Source organism: Amblyomma americanum, chromosome 8, assembly GCF_052857255.1.
Source record: "Amblyomma americanum isolate KBUSLIRL-KWMA chromosome 8, ASM5285725v1, whole genome shotgun sequence".
Lineage (NCBI taxonomy): Eukaryota > Metazoa > Arthropoda > Arachnida > Ixodida > Ixodidae > Amblyomma > Amblyomma americanum.
In genome coordinates this window covers 60,855,266-60,872,951 of record NC_135504.1, presented here as the reverse complement: position 1 = coordinate 60,872,951, position 17,686 = coordinate 60,855,266, and the positions used below count along the sequence as shown (strand labels likewise).

Genomic DNA, 17,686 nt, shown 5'->3' with positions numbered 1-17,686 from the left:
AAAAGGCCAAAGACCATACAGTTTCCGAATTTGGAAGTTCTTGGGCGATTCTAGAATGCCAAGAGCAAAACAAGAAAATTTCTTATCAGGAGCAATTTATTACTATTATTATTACCAGCAGTTTTGTTTTTTTCGGGTTGCCTGCTCATTAACACAGTCACGTGAATAGGATTGGAACAATGTCTCGTGTTTAGGGCGAAGGTTTAATTCCCCGAAAAAAAAAGAAAATTTTCTCCTGGGGATTCAGAAGCGATGAAAAAGCAGAAAGGAGGCGAAATCACCGGTGGTTTTCGGTCGCAGTTTCGAGACCTCCGAGACAGCAAGCCTCGGTCCTTGCGACACGGTTGAGAGCTCCTTATCCTCTAAGGTCTAACGCACCTTATCCCCAATCTGCTTGGTGAGCGTAGACTTCTCCTACGCGCAGCCTACTAAGATGTGCGCCATGAAACTGCCTGAAGACGACTCCATCCCCACGAGCAAAATCGCGAAGGCTTCCTTTATATGGCTAATCGAGAATTTTTCCTTCTGCTGGGGGCGTCTCGGACAGGAAATAGCTAGCTCCAAATTTCAGTCGCACGGTTCTTGGTACCTGGCCTTCCGCGCTGGAGAAGATGGCAACGACGATGACCGTGAGTGCCAGTTCTTGTCTTTTTTTCTCCAACACGAGGATAGCCAAAACATGACTGCAGAAGCAACGTTCTGTGTCGTCGACGTGAAGAACAATGATGCTCTCAAGAGCACCACGACTGTACTAACGTTCGCGGACGGGATAGCGACCAGCGGATTTTTGGGCACCATAACCAGAAGCGCTCTGCAAAGTGAAGCTGCGCATCTTATGAATGGAGACTCGCTTACAATACGCTGCGATCTGACTCTCGTTGACTACTCCGACGAGCACACAGAACGACACAGGACCACTGTGAGTGTCACAGACTGCCGTCTCTCCGAAGACTTGGGCTGGCTCCTGGACAGTGGCAGCGGCGCCGACGTCACTGTAAATGTGGGCGACGGCAGGTATAGTGAGCACAAGGCGATACTGGCGTCCCGGTCACCAGTTTTTCGAGCCATGTTCGAGCACGACATGCTCGAGAACCTGCAAGGGCAAGTCTTCGTGACAGACATCGAGTACGAAGTGTTTGGAGAAATGCTCCGCTTCATCTACACTGGACGTTCACCGAACCTCGACAACATGGCGCACGCCCTCATGGTGGCGGCTGACAAGTACGGCTTGCTGACTCTGCGGGACGAGTGTGAAGACGCCCTCATCCGAAACCTCAGCTTCGAGAGTACGGCGTTCAGTCTCATCGTCGGCGACAAGCTCAACGCTACCATTCTGCGCCGGAGCTCCCTGAATTTTATTTGTGCCAACCTGTGCGAAGTGATGAAGACGGACGGATGGTGCACACTGGTGGACGACCACATAGATCTGGTGTTGGATGTCATTAAAATAATAATAATAATAATAATTGGATTTGGGGGAAAGGAAATGGCGCAGTATTTGTCTCATATATCGTTGGACACCTGAACCGCGCCGTAAGGGAAGAGATAAATGAGGGAGTGAAAGAAGAAAGGAAAAAGAGGTGCCGTAGTGGAGGGCTCCGGAATAATTTCGACCACCTGGGGATCTTTAACGTGCACTGACATCGCACAGCACACGAGCGCCTTAGCGTTTTTCCTCCATAAAAACGCAGCCGCCGCGGTCGGGTTCGAACCCGGAAACTCCGTATCAGTAGTCGAGCGCCTTCCCGAATCTTGCGAGGACACCATAGAGCCGCCTACCAAACGACGGAGACTGTACGAGAGACGCTAAGATGAATATGTCCGATTGTCATAGCTATACGCATTGTATAAGACACTGCAACACCACGGACAAGCAAACGTGTGGTTCTGGAATAATAATAATAATAATTGGTTTTGGGGGGAAAGAAAATGGCGCAGTATCTGTCTCATATATCGTTGGACACCTGAACCGCGCCGTAAGGGAAGGGATAAAGGAGGGAGTGAAAGAAGAAAGGAAGAAGAGGTGCCGTAGTGGAGGGCTCCGGAATAATTTCGACCACCTGGGGATCTTTAACGTGCACTGACATCGCACAGCGCACGTTAAAGATCCCCAGGTAGTCGAAATTATTCGGGAGCTGGAATTTCAAAAATTTTCTGGTCATGACATTTACCCTGCCACAGAACTCCTAAACTTTAATTCGGCAGTGTTGTTTGGTTTCCTAGAAGGCGTCAAGCAGTGCAATGTGCAGTTTGCTTTGCCATGCATATCGTTCTTAGCCTGCCACTGTGTTAAGTACTGTGGACATTTGCTTGTAACCAAAATTATTAGAACATGAAAAATATGGTAAAAGAAAATAAAAATACAAAATCAAACGAAGAGGTCTGGCGCACCAGCGGCTGTTCAATATTTGTCAGAGACGAAAGGGTCACGCCTCTGGACAAAAATATATTCACATTAAATTACATCGTACCCGTTCTCACTTTCGCTTTCATGCTACGTAATCAAAACTGATAACCACGTATTTATATTTCCGATTCGCGATTTTATGCAACTAAGGCAGTTGGTGTGCATTAAGAATGTCGCATTAAAGAAACTAGATCATTAGCGCCGCAATGCCTGGTCACTTCAGGCACGTCATGCTACTTTGATGATTTTACATGAACGGTAAATAAGCTACGTAGATCTCCTTTAAGGCAGAGCGGAACAATTAGAAACCTTGTAAACGTGTCTGTGCGTCTACAAACGCATTTTCATTCTTATTTCTGCGGTACCGTGTGCTCAGGTTTTGTATCGTGCTATTAGTTTTACAGGCCGATTTTTCCCGTGAAATGGTAGAACAAGCAATCTCGCGTGAATCTCGTCACGGCACGTCTTTCTTCCTTTCTCCTTGTACTCCCTCCTTTATTCCTTCCCTCTTCTCTTAGTGCGCGGTTCGGATGTCTAGCGAGATATGTGAGACAGTTACCGCACCATTCCCTGTCCTCAAAAACGAATTTTCATTTTCGATTTTATTCGTGGTTGTGGAACACAAAATGCGCCTCTGTGCTGTACGATGTCAGCACAGATTCCCGGGGGTCGAAATTCCTCTTGAGCCCACCACAATTGCACTGCTTTTTCTTTCTCTTCTTTCACTCCCACCTTCCCCTCCCTCACGGTTGGCTCGTGGTGCATAACAACTGAGGCAGTTACTGCTCCTTTTCTTTTTCCGTCTAGAACAACTGCTCTGCACCTATGGGAATATCCTTGCGCTTTCGACAGGTGGTCGGAACTTTCCAGAGACCTGCACTACGGCACCTCTTTCTTCATTTCTTCTTTCACTCCCTCCTCTATATCTTCCCTTACGGCGCAGTTCGGGTGTCCACTGAGATATGTGACGCAGTTACTGCGTCATTTCCTTTCCTGAAAAAACATTTTTTTATTTATTTAGATGAACCCACCTTTTTTATTTATTTAAGCATCCTCCTCATCACTGATATCATATTCTTTATGCCCTGAGGCAATAAACATCGCTTGAAAAAAAAAAAACATTTTTCTTGTCAACACGGAAGCGCGCGCGAAAGGAATCACGTGGCACCTAAAGGAAGAGGAAGTTCGAGAGCACGTGACCACTTTCTGATCATCTGTCGTGGCATTCCACCCAAGCAGTCTGGCCTACGACATCAGTCCAGGAAGACGCCACTGTGTTCGGACCATGTCGCAGGCTAGTACCCCGTACCACATTCTTCAGAATGCACATGAGGGGACTCATTGAAGGGCCGGCAACAATCTGGATCACTTTTGGTAATTACGTGCAGCGATATCTACCTGCAGGTGCTTTCCGAGACGTCTGCCCCGGCCCTGGATGTACTCGTCATCGTACAAGGTGAGGACAACTGTGCCCTTCTTATAACGCGAAATCATCCAATGTTCTTCGACAACGAGGCCGGGTAGGTAGATTCGTGACTCTTTAGGATGTGTCCCAGGAGGTCTCTGGCAGAATAGATAGCCCGGTAACTGGCGTTCAGGCCATCATTGGAAACTCTGCCGCATTTTCTCGTTTTCCTCGGCGTTCAAAGCGTTCGCTATGCATTGAATATAGATCCGGGACTCGACGCGCGTCGCAGCTATAGCTTCTTCGACACGCTTTGTGCGTTAAAAAACAGTCACATTACGAGACGGGAAGCCAGTCATTGCGTGTTCGACTTCCTCTGTCACACGCGCGTCGGCGCGAGTTATTCTTTCGAGGGTCCGCGACTATCACATAACGCAACGGCTTTTTTGGTTCCATGTGCTGAAGGCGCCGGCGACTGAAATTCGAACAATGCTGTTCACCTTAAAGCTATTTCAGCCTCATGGACCAGCATCCGTGTTAAGGCCTAGGACTGAAAACAATTTACACGCGTGTCTTGAAAAAAATTACAAAAATTCCCTGCGGTTCAACTAATTCTAAACCTGGTTAGAGGGCGAAAGCTGTGGTGTATTGGGCAAGCAGACGCGGCCTGGCGTCTGTAACATTGAGTGCGTTCCGCACACTATAGGCAGCGCCCCCACCCTACCACAGTGGCATGCGGCAGCGGCTTGGCGTCTGTAACGTTGAGAGCGTTCCGCACGCTGCATAGGTACCCGCCAAGGTCACACGGTGGTTAATGTGCTTGTGTACTAATCCAGAGTACCGGGGTTCGAAACTGTCCGCGGCGGCCTTGCTTCGATGGAGGTGGTGGTAGTGGTTTTTTTATTAAAATAATAGTAAAAAGGAAGGAAAAGATTTTTGCTCGCCCCGGCATCTGCCATCGATACTGAAGCACCTGAGCTGGAGCAGCGGAAATAAAGGATAGCAGGCATGATGGAGAGATTAGATGAAAGGGGTGAGAGGACAGGAACAGAGGAAAGGGGGAGAAGTAATATATGCAAATTACTTACACAATAACAAATGTGTTTAGTTGTGCGCGGGATTATTTCATTTTAGAGGAATTAAAACACACGTGCACAGCACTGTGTTGGCTACAACTGGAGTGGGGCGTCCAGTTATTAATCGTTTAAGGCAGAACTCGCGGAGCGTTCGGTCACTGCGTGTAACTAATTGACAGAAAACAGTGTGGTATTGTATTCTGTAGTTATGTTTGTATAAACTAGGTGGCGCTAGGCATGCGCCCTATCTGGTCAGCTGACTCGCACATCTGTATATATATTCATCATTGAACTGGAATAAAAAGGAGTTGGTCGAAGATGTACAGTACTCACGGATTGAAATAGGACATTCGGAGCGCGTGGCCGTCGCTTCATGGAGCGCCGCCCGTAGACGCTCATGGAACCAAGGTGGTGCATTGTGGTATGGCGTGAGAGGGAGAACATCTACAAAGCAGAATTGTTCCTTCCAGTAGCCAATCAGCCGGCCTGTGGTTTACCACATGCCTGCGTGGCACTGCAAGACTAGCGCTCCGAATGTCCTATTTCAATCCGTGAGTACTGTACGTGGCGGGTGCTTGACGTGGTGGTGCTCCGGCTGCTCCGGGCAGTCGGACCGGGCAGTTCCCCAACGGTACGGGATACAACAGTTGGCGACGAGTGGTGAAGTAACCGAACGCGGAAGCAATGAGCCTGCATCAACCGCCCGAGTTCCTGCCGACGCCCGGGAAGCCCGCCATTCCTTGGACGCAGTGGCACCGCCTTTTCAAGAACTATCTCCTGGCGTCCGGGAGCGACGCTCACCCACCTGCGCGCCGTAAAGCTTTGCTGCTACACTGTTTGGGTGTGGAAGGCCAACGCTTGTACTACGCGTTGCCGGAGGAGAAATCGTCGACGCCGCCTACAGAAGGAAAGGAAGGAAGCGGTACGAGCGACGAGTACGATGCAGCGGTGGCTACGTTGGACGCTTACTTCACTTCTAAAACGAACGTCGTCGTGGAGCGGCATCGGTTCGGACAACGCACCCAACTGCCCGGGGAGACTGCAACAGCGTTCGTCACGGCGTTGCGTGAGCTGGCATTAAGTTGCGACTTCGGTAAGCAGGCTGACGATTTTATTCGTGACCAACTTGTAGCGAAAACGTGCAACCCTGTTCTTCGGGAACGCTTACTGCTTGAAGGCACTTCGCTCACTCTTGAACGCGCACTCGCTATTGCAAACAGTATCGAAGAAGCCACGAAATACTCACTTGAGCTGCAGTCATCGGCTGCGAGCGTTCAAAAGGTCGAAAAACATCGGATGCCATGCCGCTCAGAAACGCAGTTACCGCGTTCGCAGCAGCCGAAGTCCTGTTTCCGTTGCGGGTCTTCAGGGCATCTTGCAGATTCCAAGACATGCAAGGCGCGGGGTAAAACTTGCAGCAAATGTGGCAAACGAGGACATTTTCAGCGTGTCTGTAGAAGCGGCATGCCTGACGAAAGGGCCCTTGCTGTCCGAGAAGTCGACACCTGCAGTGCATCCGGCGATCTCAACGTGTTGCTTCTCGACCGGCAGTGCAAAGGAGGGATACACACAGAAGTCTTCGTACAAGATGTTCCTATACGTTTCCTCGTAGACACGGGTTCTGCTGTATCCATTCTGTCGAACGCCACGTATTCAAGGTTGAAACGCTTCCCTTTGCAGCCAACATCAGCGTCACTCTACGATTTCTCTCGCCGCAGAATAACCATCGAGGGGTGTTTCACGGCGCCAGTCATCTTCCAGGATCGGCAGGCCGACATTCTCTTCTACGTCGTCAAGGACGGTACTGACATTCTCGGCATCGACGCTGTCGAAACGCTGCGTCTGCAAATCAACGGTACGTCATTGCAATGCACCCATATTACGCAAGCGCCAGAAGGCCTTGACCGTGAACTGTTTTGCCAGTTTCCGCACTTGTTTGATGGCAAGTTAGGGCTTGCAACAAATTTTGTCCATAAGGTCAAGATAAGAGAAGGAATCACGCCTGTTGTTGCTAAGTTGCGGCGTTTGCCATTTTCAATGCGAGACCGAGTACGCGAAGAGCTGCAGCGCCTTGAGCAAGAAGATGTCATAGAAAAGATTGACACGTCTGAATGGGTGTCTCCAATCGTAGTAGTAGCAAAGAAAAACGGCAAGATAAGAATTTGTGTCGATCTGCGCGAACCAAACAAAGCGATTGTCGTTGACAAATTTCCACTGCCGCACACGGAAGAAATATTGCACAAACTTCATGGCGCAAATTACTTTTCAAAGATTGATTTAGCAGCTGCATATCACCAAGTTCTGCTAAGCCCTGAAAGCAGGGAACTGACTACCTTCATAACCGATAGTGGACTGTACAGATTCAAGCGCGTCTGTTTCGGTCTTGCATCAGCACCGTCTGCGTTTCAGAAAATGATGGCCACTATTTTGCAGAACTGCAAAAACACTTTGTGCTACATAGATGATGTCATTGTGTACGGAAGCACACGTGAAGAGCACTTCAAGAATTTGAAACAAGTTTTGCACTTGATTGCAAAGGCTGGATTGAAGTTGAATGACAAATGCATTTTTAATGTGCAAGAAGTCGACTTCCTTGGTCACAGGATCAGTCACAAGGGAATACGCCCTTTACAAAGTAACATTGACGCCATCAAGGCTGTGCCAGCCCCAACAAATGTCGGTACTCTGCGCTCATTCTTGGGCATGGTAGGCTACTACGCCAAATTTATACCTGACTATGCGGTGGTTGTCGAGCCTCTTCGAGAGTTGCTACGTAAGAATGCCACATTCACATGGAACCCTGCAAGACAAGCTTGTTTCGAGCAACTGAAATGTTCCCTGGCCACAAGATGTTTACAGCTATTTGATCCTGCGGGTGACATTATTGTCACTACGGATGCCTCATCCATTGGCTTGGGAGCAGTGTTGCAACAGACAAGGAATGATGAACTGGTGACGATTGCTTTTGCTTCTCGCAGGCTTACTTCACAGGAACAGAAGTATTCTGTAGGGGAATTGGAAGCCCTTGCTTGCTTGTGGGCATGCGAATATTGGAGAGTGTACCTTTGGGGTCGTTCATTCATATTACGCACCGATCACCAGGCTCTGGTCACACTCCTTAGTACAAAGGGAGTAGGTCGCCGACCGTTCCGGATTGCGAGGTGGCACGCCAGGCTGTTGGCATACAACTTCACGATTGAATTTCACAAGGGTGACAAGAATACTGTTGCTGATGCTCTTTCAAGGATGCCCCTTCCAGGTCGTGTGGAGGAAGAGGAAGAAGAGACTGTTTGTGTTGTCTCAACATGCATTACTCATGAACAGTTTGTCATTGAAACGATGCAGGACCCGTTGCTGCAGCAGGTTATAAAGTGGGTGACATCGGCATGGCCCGCAGTGAAGATGTTGCCTGCCGAAGCAGTTCCGTTCTACCGGGTGCAAACTGAGCTCTCAGTCGTTGGAGACCTCCTGCTTCGTGGTGACAAATTTTTAGTACCTTCGTCCCTCGTAGCACGGCTTCTTGACGCAGCCCACGAGTCTCATCCGGGAATAACGAGGACAAAGCAGCGACTACGTGAGCAATACTGGTGGCCTGCTATGTGCAAGCAAGTAGAACAATTCATTGCATCCTGCGCGGTATGCCAATCTGTTGACAAGTCTGCAAAACCCGTGACACCACCTCTGCAGCCAGTTGCATTCCCATCTGCACCATGGCAGAAGCTAGGCATCGATATTGTGGGCCCTTTTTCCGAAGTGCCGGCAGATTGCCGTTTTGCCATTACAGCCATCGATTACTACAGCAAGTGGCCTGAGGTTTGTTTCTCAGCAAGGGTGACAACTGCAACAGTCATCTCCTTTCTGCGAAGCATCTTCAGCAGGGAAGGATATCCAGACGAGATTGTGAGTGATCATGGTGCTCAGTTTACAGCCTTGGAGTTTGACAGTTTCCTCAAAGAACGTGGGATCGCTCATACGTATTCGGCAGTCTATCATCCGCAAGCTAACGGGCAGGTAGAGAGGTTTAATCGAGTACTCCAAGAGTACGTTCAAGTCTGCGCACAAGAACATCGGCCTTTGAAGGAAGCTATCACCGAATACCTGGGAGTCTACCGTTTCACACCGCATGCGACCACAGGAGTGAAGCCTTCCGTCCTTCTTCACGGCCGTCATCCCAGAACAAAACTTGATCTTGTAGGAGCGCCAGGTAAAGAGTTTTTTCAAGATCCGCAGGCAGCGATGAAGTCCATCCACAGCAGAGTAGCACAAAGGCAACAAGCAAGTAAGACTTACACTGACCGTCGACGAGCTGCAAAGTACTCTCCATTAACAACAGGTCAACCGGTGAGAGTCAAGTTGCCTGGTCACGTGCCTAAGGGCGCTCTGAGCTACTCGAGTCCATTCACCATTGTGGACCAATGTGGTCAAGATACCTACAAGCTCAATGATGGCCGCACATGGAATCGGAGTCGGCTGGTACCTTGCCCCCAACCAGTTCCACCACCTACAGTTCCGAAAAGTTGTTCGCCTGAATCAGCAAAACCACTTGGCGAACCACAGCAGGAGAACCACGACCCACCCCAGCAGCCATCTGTTCAGACGCCAGTTGAAAGGGACGTTCCAGGACTGAGGCATTCGACGAGACAAAGAAGACCACCAGTGTGGTTTAAAGACTATGAAAGACATTGAGTGTTTATTGTGTTTTTCCAGTGTTAGTTGCTAACTCTTTTGAGGGGGAATAATGTGGTATTGTATTCTGTAGTTATGTTTGTATAAACTAGGTGGCGCTAGGCATGCGCCCTATCTGGTCAGCTGACTCGCACATCTGTATATATATTCATCATTGAACTGGAATAAAAAGGAGTTGGTCGAAGATGTACGTGGCGGGTGCTTGACGTGGTGGTGCTCCGGCTGCTCCGGGCAGTCGGACCGGGCAGTTCCCCAACGGTACGGGATACAACAAACAGACGGGACGTCAAGCCCGTGTGTTCGAGTAATGCACAGAGGCTCAACAAAGTTCGCTCACGCGTGCGCGCACTGCCCTCCTGCCGCAATAGCGTCTCGATAGTGTTTCGATGGGGGCGAAACGCAACTGAGGGCACCTAATCTGGTTACGTGGAGGATTGTGAAAGCACGTGTTTTGACGTAGGGAAAAGTTTTTGACAGAAGGGCGCAGTAGCTCTCAAATCTGGACATCTCGCTGGACACCTCAACCCCGCAAAAACATGTCTTTTGAAGAAAATTGCTAAAAAATTGAAAATTGGTTCTCGGGGAAAGGGAGTAGTATATGTCACATCTCGGCGGAGACCTGAACCGAGCCGTAAAGGAAGAGATAAAGGCGGGACTAAGAGAAGAAAGGAAGAAAGAGGTGCCGTTGTGGAGGACTCAGGAATAATTTTGACCACCTGGGCAATGTGGAATTGATTTAGGTTGCACTACAGTTCGTGAACTGCGCCACGTGATATGTGATGTTTTTTGAAAAATTCTAATATTGATTTCCTTGTGACACATTAAATCGAATCAATTTTGCGTTTTTGCATGTTTGTATTCCTGTATGTTTCATGTATGCTCCTGTACTGCCTTGTAGAGGGGACCGTGGGCTCTAGTCAAGCTGTTCAGCAGCTTTTACCCACGGCCCCTCCATCGTTTTGATGGAAATAAAGCTATTATTATTATTATTATTATTATTATTATTATTATCTTTTAAGTGCACTGACATCGCAAAGGCTCCTTCGCGTTTCGCTACAATCGTAACGCGGCCGCCGCGGTTGGCTTCGAACCCGGGAACGTTTTTGCCAAAAGGATGCAGTAGCTCTCAGATTTCGACATCTCGGTGGACACTTGAGCCCCGCGACATCGTGATCTCTGGCTCTGGGAAGGACAAATTTAACGACACGCGAAGAGCGGCTTTACCCAGCGTAATGAAGCTTTTGCTTCGAAATGCATAAATATGGATGTTTTGGCAGTATAAGAGGACTGTAAATTCGCTTTTCGGACTCTCGTCCCTGCAAGACCCCTTTTGACGGCAGACATCGCGGTGGTGCGGTGGCATGATTGGCTGTTCGAGTTGCCTCAAACACACTAAGCCTTTTTTTACTTTTTTGGAAGAAATTCGCATCCATGAGAATGAAGCAATGAAATGCGCGCAGCGCCACGTTCGGAAATTGGCGACGCCAACGTGTGTACTATTTTACCGTCGTTGAAGAGTTTAGTTGGTTAGAGCGCTCAGCTACTGATCTGGAGTACACGGGTTCGAACCCGACTGCGGCTGTCGCGTTTAGATGGAGGGGAAACTCTAAGGCGCCCCTGTGCTGTGCGATGTCAGTGCACGTTAAAGATGTCCAGGTTGTCGAAAATATTCGGGAGCCCTGAACGGCGGTACCTCTTTCTGCTTCTCTTCTCTTATTTCCTCCTATATCTCTTACCTTGCGCGGTTCAGGTGTCCGGCGATATGTGAGGCAGGTACTCTGCCATTTCCTTTCCCCAAAAACCAATTTCCAATACAGGAATGGAAATGATGCAGTCACTGCTTCACATATCTCAGTGAACACCCGAACCAGGCAACACAGCCATCACTTCTGAATTAGTGATTCGAACCATTTGGCACAGACCAACATGGACATGTGCTATATGCGGACATCTTGTGAGTAGGTGTCTGGTACCTGCCCCCTGTACCAAGGTAGAGTGGCTGACCAGCTAAGACCTCGCTGTTGTTCGTGGCGTTCGTGAGAAATTCCTGCCTTTTTAAGCGGTATACGCTTTCCTTTTTACAGGTAGAAGAAATTTCGCCGTACGCTCTAAGCTTCCCAATTTCTGACGCACCCGCAGGTGTTCCGAAGGGACGCAGTTCCTACGTTGTCATGGAAACAACCGACGAACGCTGCATTTTTCCTGTGCCGTTCTGCCGCCTACGCGCGCTCTTGGTGGCCCATTACGGTGAACGTGTTCAGGCTGACGAGGATCCGCAGTCAAGCTGGAATAGAGCAAATAATAATAGGTAAGTACCTGAATCTCTCTTCATAAAACTATGAGCGTTTGCGTACTCTATCCTTTATTTTACAAACAAGGCATTCGTTGTTGGCGTAAGGTATCCGAAAATGGCCATGTCGATCACCTGGCGAAATGAGGACGCGCTTCTATTGCACCTAAGGGAAGGCATCGAACTAGTCGATATAGCTCTATTTTTGGTCATGAGACTCCGGCCGCGTACCTAGTTAACCTATTGCCCGGGGGTCGGAGTCATAACTTTGAGAACAGCATCCTCCGCAGGCTCTGATCCAATTGTACCATATGTTTACACATAAACAAGCAATTAAAGGTGTGCTCTTTCTTTGGCAGGACGTGAATGTGCGCGAACTTAAGATTCACTGTGACTGATGTACTGCTGTTGTGGTGCCGGTACTCATTCAACTCTGCCTGTCTTTTCGCATGCAGCGCCTGTTAGCCGGGTCCCATCGCAGACGTTCTGATGGCTTTACGCTGGAGGCTACACCCGCGCATCCGCACGGCAGGCCAGGCCTGCCAACCAGTCGTCGAGTGAGTAGCTCTAAGCAAGCAGCAGCCCTCTATTAGTTTCATGGAGTACAGATAATGAATGGTTTGTATTTGCGATTAAGTGGCTCCGAAGTGTGAGTGCTGCCAGCCTGTGTTGGCAGCATCTGCACTCCTTGTCGGCTCTGGCTTCTTTTTGGCGACCGCCATTTGTTGTATCCGTACTGTTCTAAGTCAGCGTGGTGTTGCTCTCTTTGATCTATGCTTTCTGGGCATTGGGTAGAATGCAGTGAATTTATTCCGACAGTTTAGCTGGGTTTGCCTCTTGCTCGTTTTTTTTGTGGAGCACTAAAAGCTTACTAGGTCTATGTACAATGCATTGCAGCTTCAAGATAGGCTTCGGCATTTGGATGGGTACATTCTGGGTGCGTTTCCAGGAATGACTTCACGGCATTTGCTGTGAAGAAGAGGGCGAATTGTTTTTGTATTGTCAGCCTAAACAAATGTCTTGCTCCTAATGCCGCTTTGTGCCATTTGTCGAAACTCCAGGCGTTGTCAAGATGGGACATCTGACATGTGTGGCCTTTCACCATTAAACTATTAAACTTTTAAACATTGGTCGTAGACCTCTGGAAGTAGTCTTTGTCAAAAGTGTACCTCCCAGTGGGGGTCTGCTTCTGAGCAGTACAGCGCAGCTCCTCTTGTGTACTCAGGCGTCTTTACCTCAAAAAGGTGGAATGAACTTAATTCCTTAGCTCTCCAAAGCTTAGGAGCATTAAATGCGCTAAAAAGAACCGCTACTTGGCTTGGAATTAAATCATTTGGGCAGTATATATTTTTCGCAAAGTCTCTATGTGATGACTTGTGCATCCCGCGGTTGCAAACTAAGGCGTCACTTCTCTAGGCGGTTTTGCAGAAACCACCAATAGCCCACGGTGCTCGCATTCGCGGTTGTGTTCTAAGCACCGCATGAATGGTTAGCGCTCAGGCCTGCGTAGCAGACAATCAGCTTATTGAGCAAATGAAATGGCCGTCACACCACCCACTGGGAGCAAAATCCGGACACACAATTATTTCCTCCATTAAAGGCAAAAGCGCGCAAGCGCGACAGTTCCTTAGTGATATCTAATACAGATTCATGGACACATTTCGAAAGCTGTCATGCCAACGGCGTAGCACATGATGGGTTCATTGTAACGAAGCACCCGCTTTGGTTGCAGAAGAAATTGTGGCCCAACTCGGCGGATGGTTTGGCATCAAGTCAGAAAGCAATCGTATCTTAGTGGGCTTCAGCGCCAGCCACTATGTAGAGCTGTTATAGGCGACGCGTCCCAAACACATGTCACTGGACGCTCCGGAACCAACTTTTTACGTGAAATGACGTTTAGAATGCCATTTGGGAATGACTAGTTAATTCGTTCGCCTTCGCTTTTGCATCACCTTTATTTCTGAACTCTCGGCAAAGTTTTTTTGCTGTACTTTGCCCTATTAACAGTAAAGCCAAGCAGAATAGTTTTCTGAGAATTCAAGGTTGTTCAAGAATTTGAATCTACGGAGCCTCTAGAACATGCATGCAAGGTATTTTGCACTAGCATTTACAATGGTGATGCAATCGTCGATTAAATCAGCGACGATGTTCAGGCTTCTCCTGACGGCATTAGGGAAGTGTTAGCAATCTCGTCGTGACGTCATTTTGCCGAAATATCATATGTCCGCTACCTTCTACCGCATGCTGTTGTGCATCTTCCGATGCCGCCAAACAAGGCTTCGCGAGCTTCACCTTGGATGGCGTTGGTTTTCTTCCATGCAACAACCGCTGGAAACATAGCACCGTCGTACGTGACGTGGTTATCGGACTCTCAGGAAGTCGCTGTGCATTGTAGATAAACTGAAATCCAATGCCGCTTTATTCGGCGATTACGCCGCGATTTCTAAAGGCGGGGCAAAACGATTTCGCAGCTTATTTCGCAGAACATTCAGCCCTTTTAAATTCATTGAATTGGAAAGGGTTCAATTGCCCTTTAAATAATAATCTGCATGACTCTGCTCTGCATATGAGCAATTCTTGCACTGTGCGACTTCAGTGAACTTTAAAGAACACCAGCTGGTCGAAATTTCCGGAGCCCTCCACTACAGCATTCCTCATAGCCTGAGTCGCTTTGGGATGTAACCTCACCCCTCCCACACACACCCATGATGAAGGCAGTGAGTAGTTCCATGCACGTCGCTTACTTGTGTCATCGGTCGACGTCAGCAATAAACACCACGTAACTTAACAGCGATGCATGAATTTCCTTCGCCGGTGCAAAATCAAATACCGATTCCTGTGTCGCAGCGACTGCTCTCAACCGACCAATAAAATCAGTGGGCAGTGCCGAATATTACAAATAATCACGCTAATTTTGCGAGAAATGCTGCTTACCGCTCAAATTAATAGCGCTTTCTAGATTTTATAAGATTCTGTGCGCACACTGTACAAATGGACACTTCTTCTGAGCTGCTCTATGTGCCATTCAGTTCTTACGTGCTTTGCATCTAATGCATTTTGGCTTAACCTCGGAATTGTTTCGAAAGCTTGAGTTACATGGATTCGCTAGATATCCTCAGGATTATTAAAAACCCTGCCTCTTGTTTTCTCCGGGGAACTCCTGTGCAGCGTTTAAACGTGAACAAATGGTGCTATCGGCAACGTCAATTATGCTTCGTCATGCAAGTTATTGTATATTTGGTCATTGCAGAGAGCCTCTGGCGTTTCAGATGCGGGACCTCCTGCGGCCTTTGTATGTCGCCTTGTCAGCCCTGAACTTGACGGGCTACTCTGTTGCTTCATCTTTACTCGGCATTTAGTGAGTGAGAGAGAGAAGACATCAGCGATTGAAGTTAATGGTTTTTCATGCAGGATGCTATATATGAGAGGCAGCTGAGAAAGGTGCGTTCAGTGTTCCTAAGGATTCAGCACTGCACTTGGAAGGAATGGTCGCAATGGTTCCACCGGCTGCCTTAGTACCTGTTGAAACAATTGACGTTGAATATGTTGCTCTGGCCGAGAACTAAAATTTGAAGTGTTCTATTTTGGAAGTAGTGAATACAGGAGGCAGCGAAGCCTCTCTTACGTGTAACATGAATTATAGGAGTACAATAATAATAATAATATTAATTGGTTTTTGGGGAAAGGAAATGGCACAGTATCTGTCTCATATATTGTTGGACACCTGAACCATGCCGTAAGGGAAGGGATAAGGGAGGGAGTTAAAGAAGAAAGGAAGAATGAGGTGCCGTAGTGGAGGGCTCCGGAATAATTTCGACCACCTGGGGATCTTTAACGTGCACTGACATCGCACAGCACACGGGCGCCTTAGCGTTTTTCCTCCATAAAAACGCAGCCGCCGCGGTCGGGTTCGAACCCGGGAACTCCGGATCAGTAGTCGAGTGCCCTAACCACTGAGCCACCGTGGCGGGTATAGGAGTACAAGAGAAATAAATTTGCCACATGCAGTCCAATGTCGGCCCTTACGGGTCTGTCTTGCCGCCGCAAAGTTGAGGGGAGATTCAGGGCAATATTCCTTAGTATAAGAAACTCTTCTAGCCTAAAATATATCCGGAATATTGAGGATAAACGGTTGGTAAAACAAAATTGCGCCTATAGAACATGCAGGGGAATTTATTAGATATTAGGACAAAAGTCACCTTTTCAATACTAAATCTTATGAACATCTTCGGGCTGCGTACGGAAGAACGGATCACATACTGCATGTATGCTGACGTCATTGTCAAAAGGCATTTTTAAGCGAAAGTACAAAACAATATCTCAGCAAAAGAAATTTTCACGTGGAAGTATTAGACCCGCCGTGGGGGCTCAGTGGTTAGAGCACTCAGCTAATGATCTGGAGTTCCCTGGTTCAAACCCGCCCACGGAGGCCACGTTTCGATAGAGACGAAGCGCTAAGGCTGCAGTGTGCAGCATGATGTCAGTGCACGTTAAAGATCCCAGGTGGTTGGAATTATTCCGGATGCTTCCATCACGTTAACTTTTTCTTCCATTCTTCTTTCACTCCGTCCTTAATCCCTTCCTTGAGGTGCGGTCCATGTGTCCGTCGCTGCGCCATTTCCTTTCACCCAAAAAACAGTTTTCACACAGAAGTACTACCTGAAAGGAATGGGAAAGGGAAATTTCTGCTTATATGTACAGTGCGGTGTCCACTAATGCAGCCTTTGAGTCGAAATTATTCCAGAGCCCTACACTACAGCATATCTGCCTTCCTTTCTTCTTTCACTCTCTTCTTTATCTCATTCCTTGCGGTGGGGTTCAGGATGTATCTCATACTTTGCCGTGCAGGATCCACGGATATGTGAGAAAGATACTGCGCCATTTCCTTTCCCGAAAAACCATTTTTCAATTTTTCAAGCGGCGGTGCGCGTAGGTGCGCCTCTGTTTGGCAAGTCACGAGGTTTGCTCGCGCTCCTGCGCGTCAGGGTCCGACCCGCATCAAGATAGGTCTTGGGAGCCATGCAGTAATTGAGCCTTTGCTCTAAAACCATGCTTTCGCACAATGTTTGGTGCTTGAAAACGCTAAACCGCGAGCCAATTTTTCTTCAACCCAGGCAATTTGAATCTGATAACAACATGTAGTGGCTTTCTATGTAAGGAAACGGCGCAATAACTTTGTGAGATTTCGGTGTACGTTTTAACCAGGCCGTGTAGTTATGAGGGAATTCAGGAAGATTGGCGTGAAATAAGAGAGAGAGAAATAAGTGCCATAGAGGAGTGCAGCGAAGTAATTTTGGCCCAATAGGGATCTTTAGCGCGCATCAAAATGTGTTTTTTTATGCAGTGTTTATTATCATTTAATGGGATGGGTATGGTTTGCTTTGACTGAGAGGGGTGCACAGCTCTGTAAGTTTCTCTATTGAAAGGATCACCACAAAGCCGCTGTGCATAGGAGCGAGGTTAAGAAGCAAAGATTAGAGCAACTGACGTTGCAAAGCAGACAGGAAAAATGAACTGATTTTTTAGCCAAGAAAATGACGCAGTAACTGTCTGATATCTCGGTGGACAATTGTACCCCACAACGCAGCCGTCAATTCTGGATTAGTGGTTCGGACCTCTAGGATAGGACCTAAGTAAACATGTGTTATATGGTGGTGGTAAAAACTTATTCTGAAACAGTGGAGTTTGGGACACGCAGGTTCTTGGGGCCCCCGCACAGCCCCACTGCACTCAAACGTTCATGTCCCGGAGGCTAATTACGCTGGCAGCCTGGCCTGCGGCGATGACTTGCTTGGCCAGGTACTCAGAGTGCAGTATGGTCT

At 48.1% G+C, this 17,686-nt stretch overlaps 2 protein-coding genes across 2 annotated transcripts in view; one reads left to right on the top strand and one right to left on the bottom strand.

Moving 5' to 3' along the window:
- Positions 1 to 17,686, bottom strand: part of LOC144102418 (sodium-coupled monocarboxylate transporter 2-like) — a 639,582-nt gene that overhangs the window by 116,661 nt on the left and 505,235 nt on the right. The window lies entirely within an intron of this gene.
- On the top strand, positions 680 to 3,931 carry LOC144101524 (speckle-type POZ protein-like). Its single transcript, XM_077634696.1, has 2 exons — positions 680 to 1,429; positions 3,812 to 3,931. The coding sequence occupies exons 1-2, from the start codon at positions 680 to 682 to the stop codon at positions 3,929 to 3,931; spliced, it is 870 nt and encodes a 289-aa protein (XP_077490822.1).

Coding starts and splice junctions, on each gene's coding strand:
- LOC144101524 (XM_077634696.1), top strand. CDS start 680: ATGACTGCAGAAGCAACGTTCTGTGTCGTCGACGTGAAGAACAATGAT. Junction 1,430..3,811: donor TGGACGACCACATAGATCTG/GTGTTGGATGTC, acceptor ATCTACCTGCAG/GTGCTTTCCGAGACGTCTGC.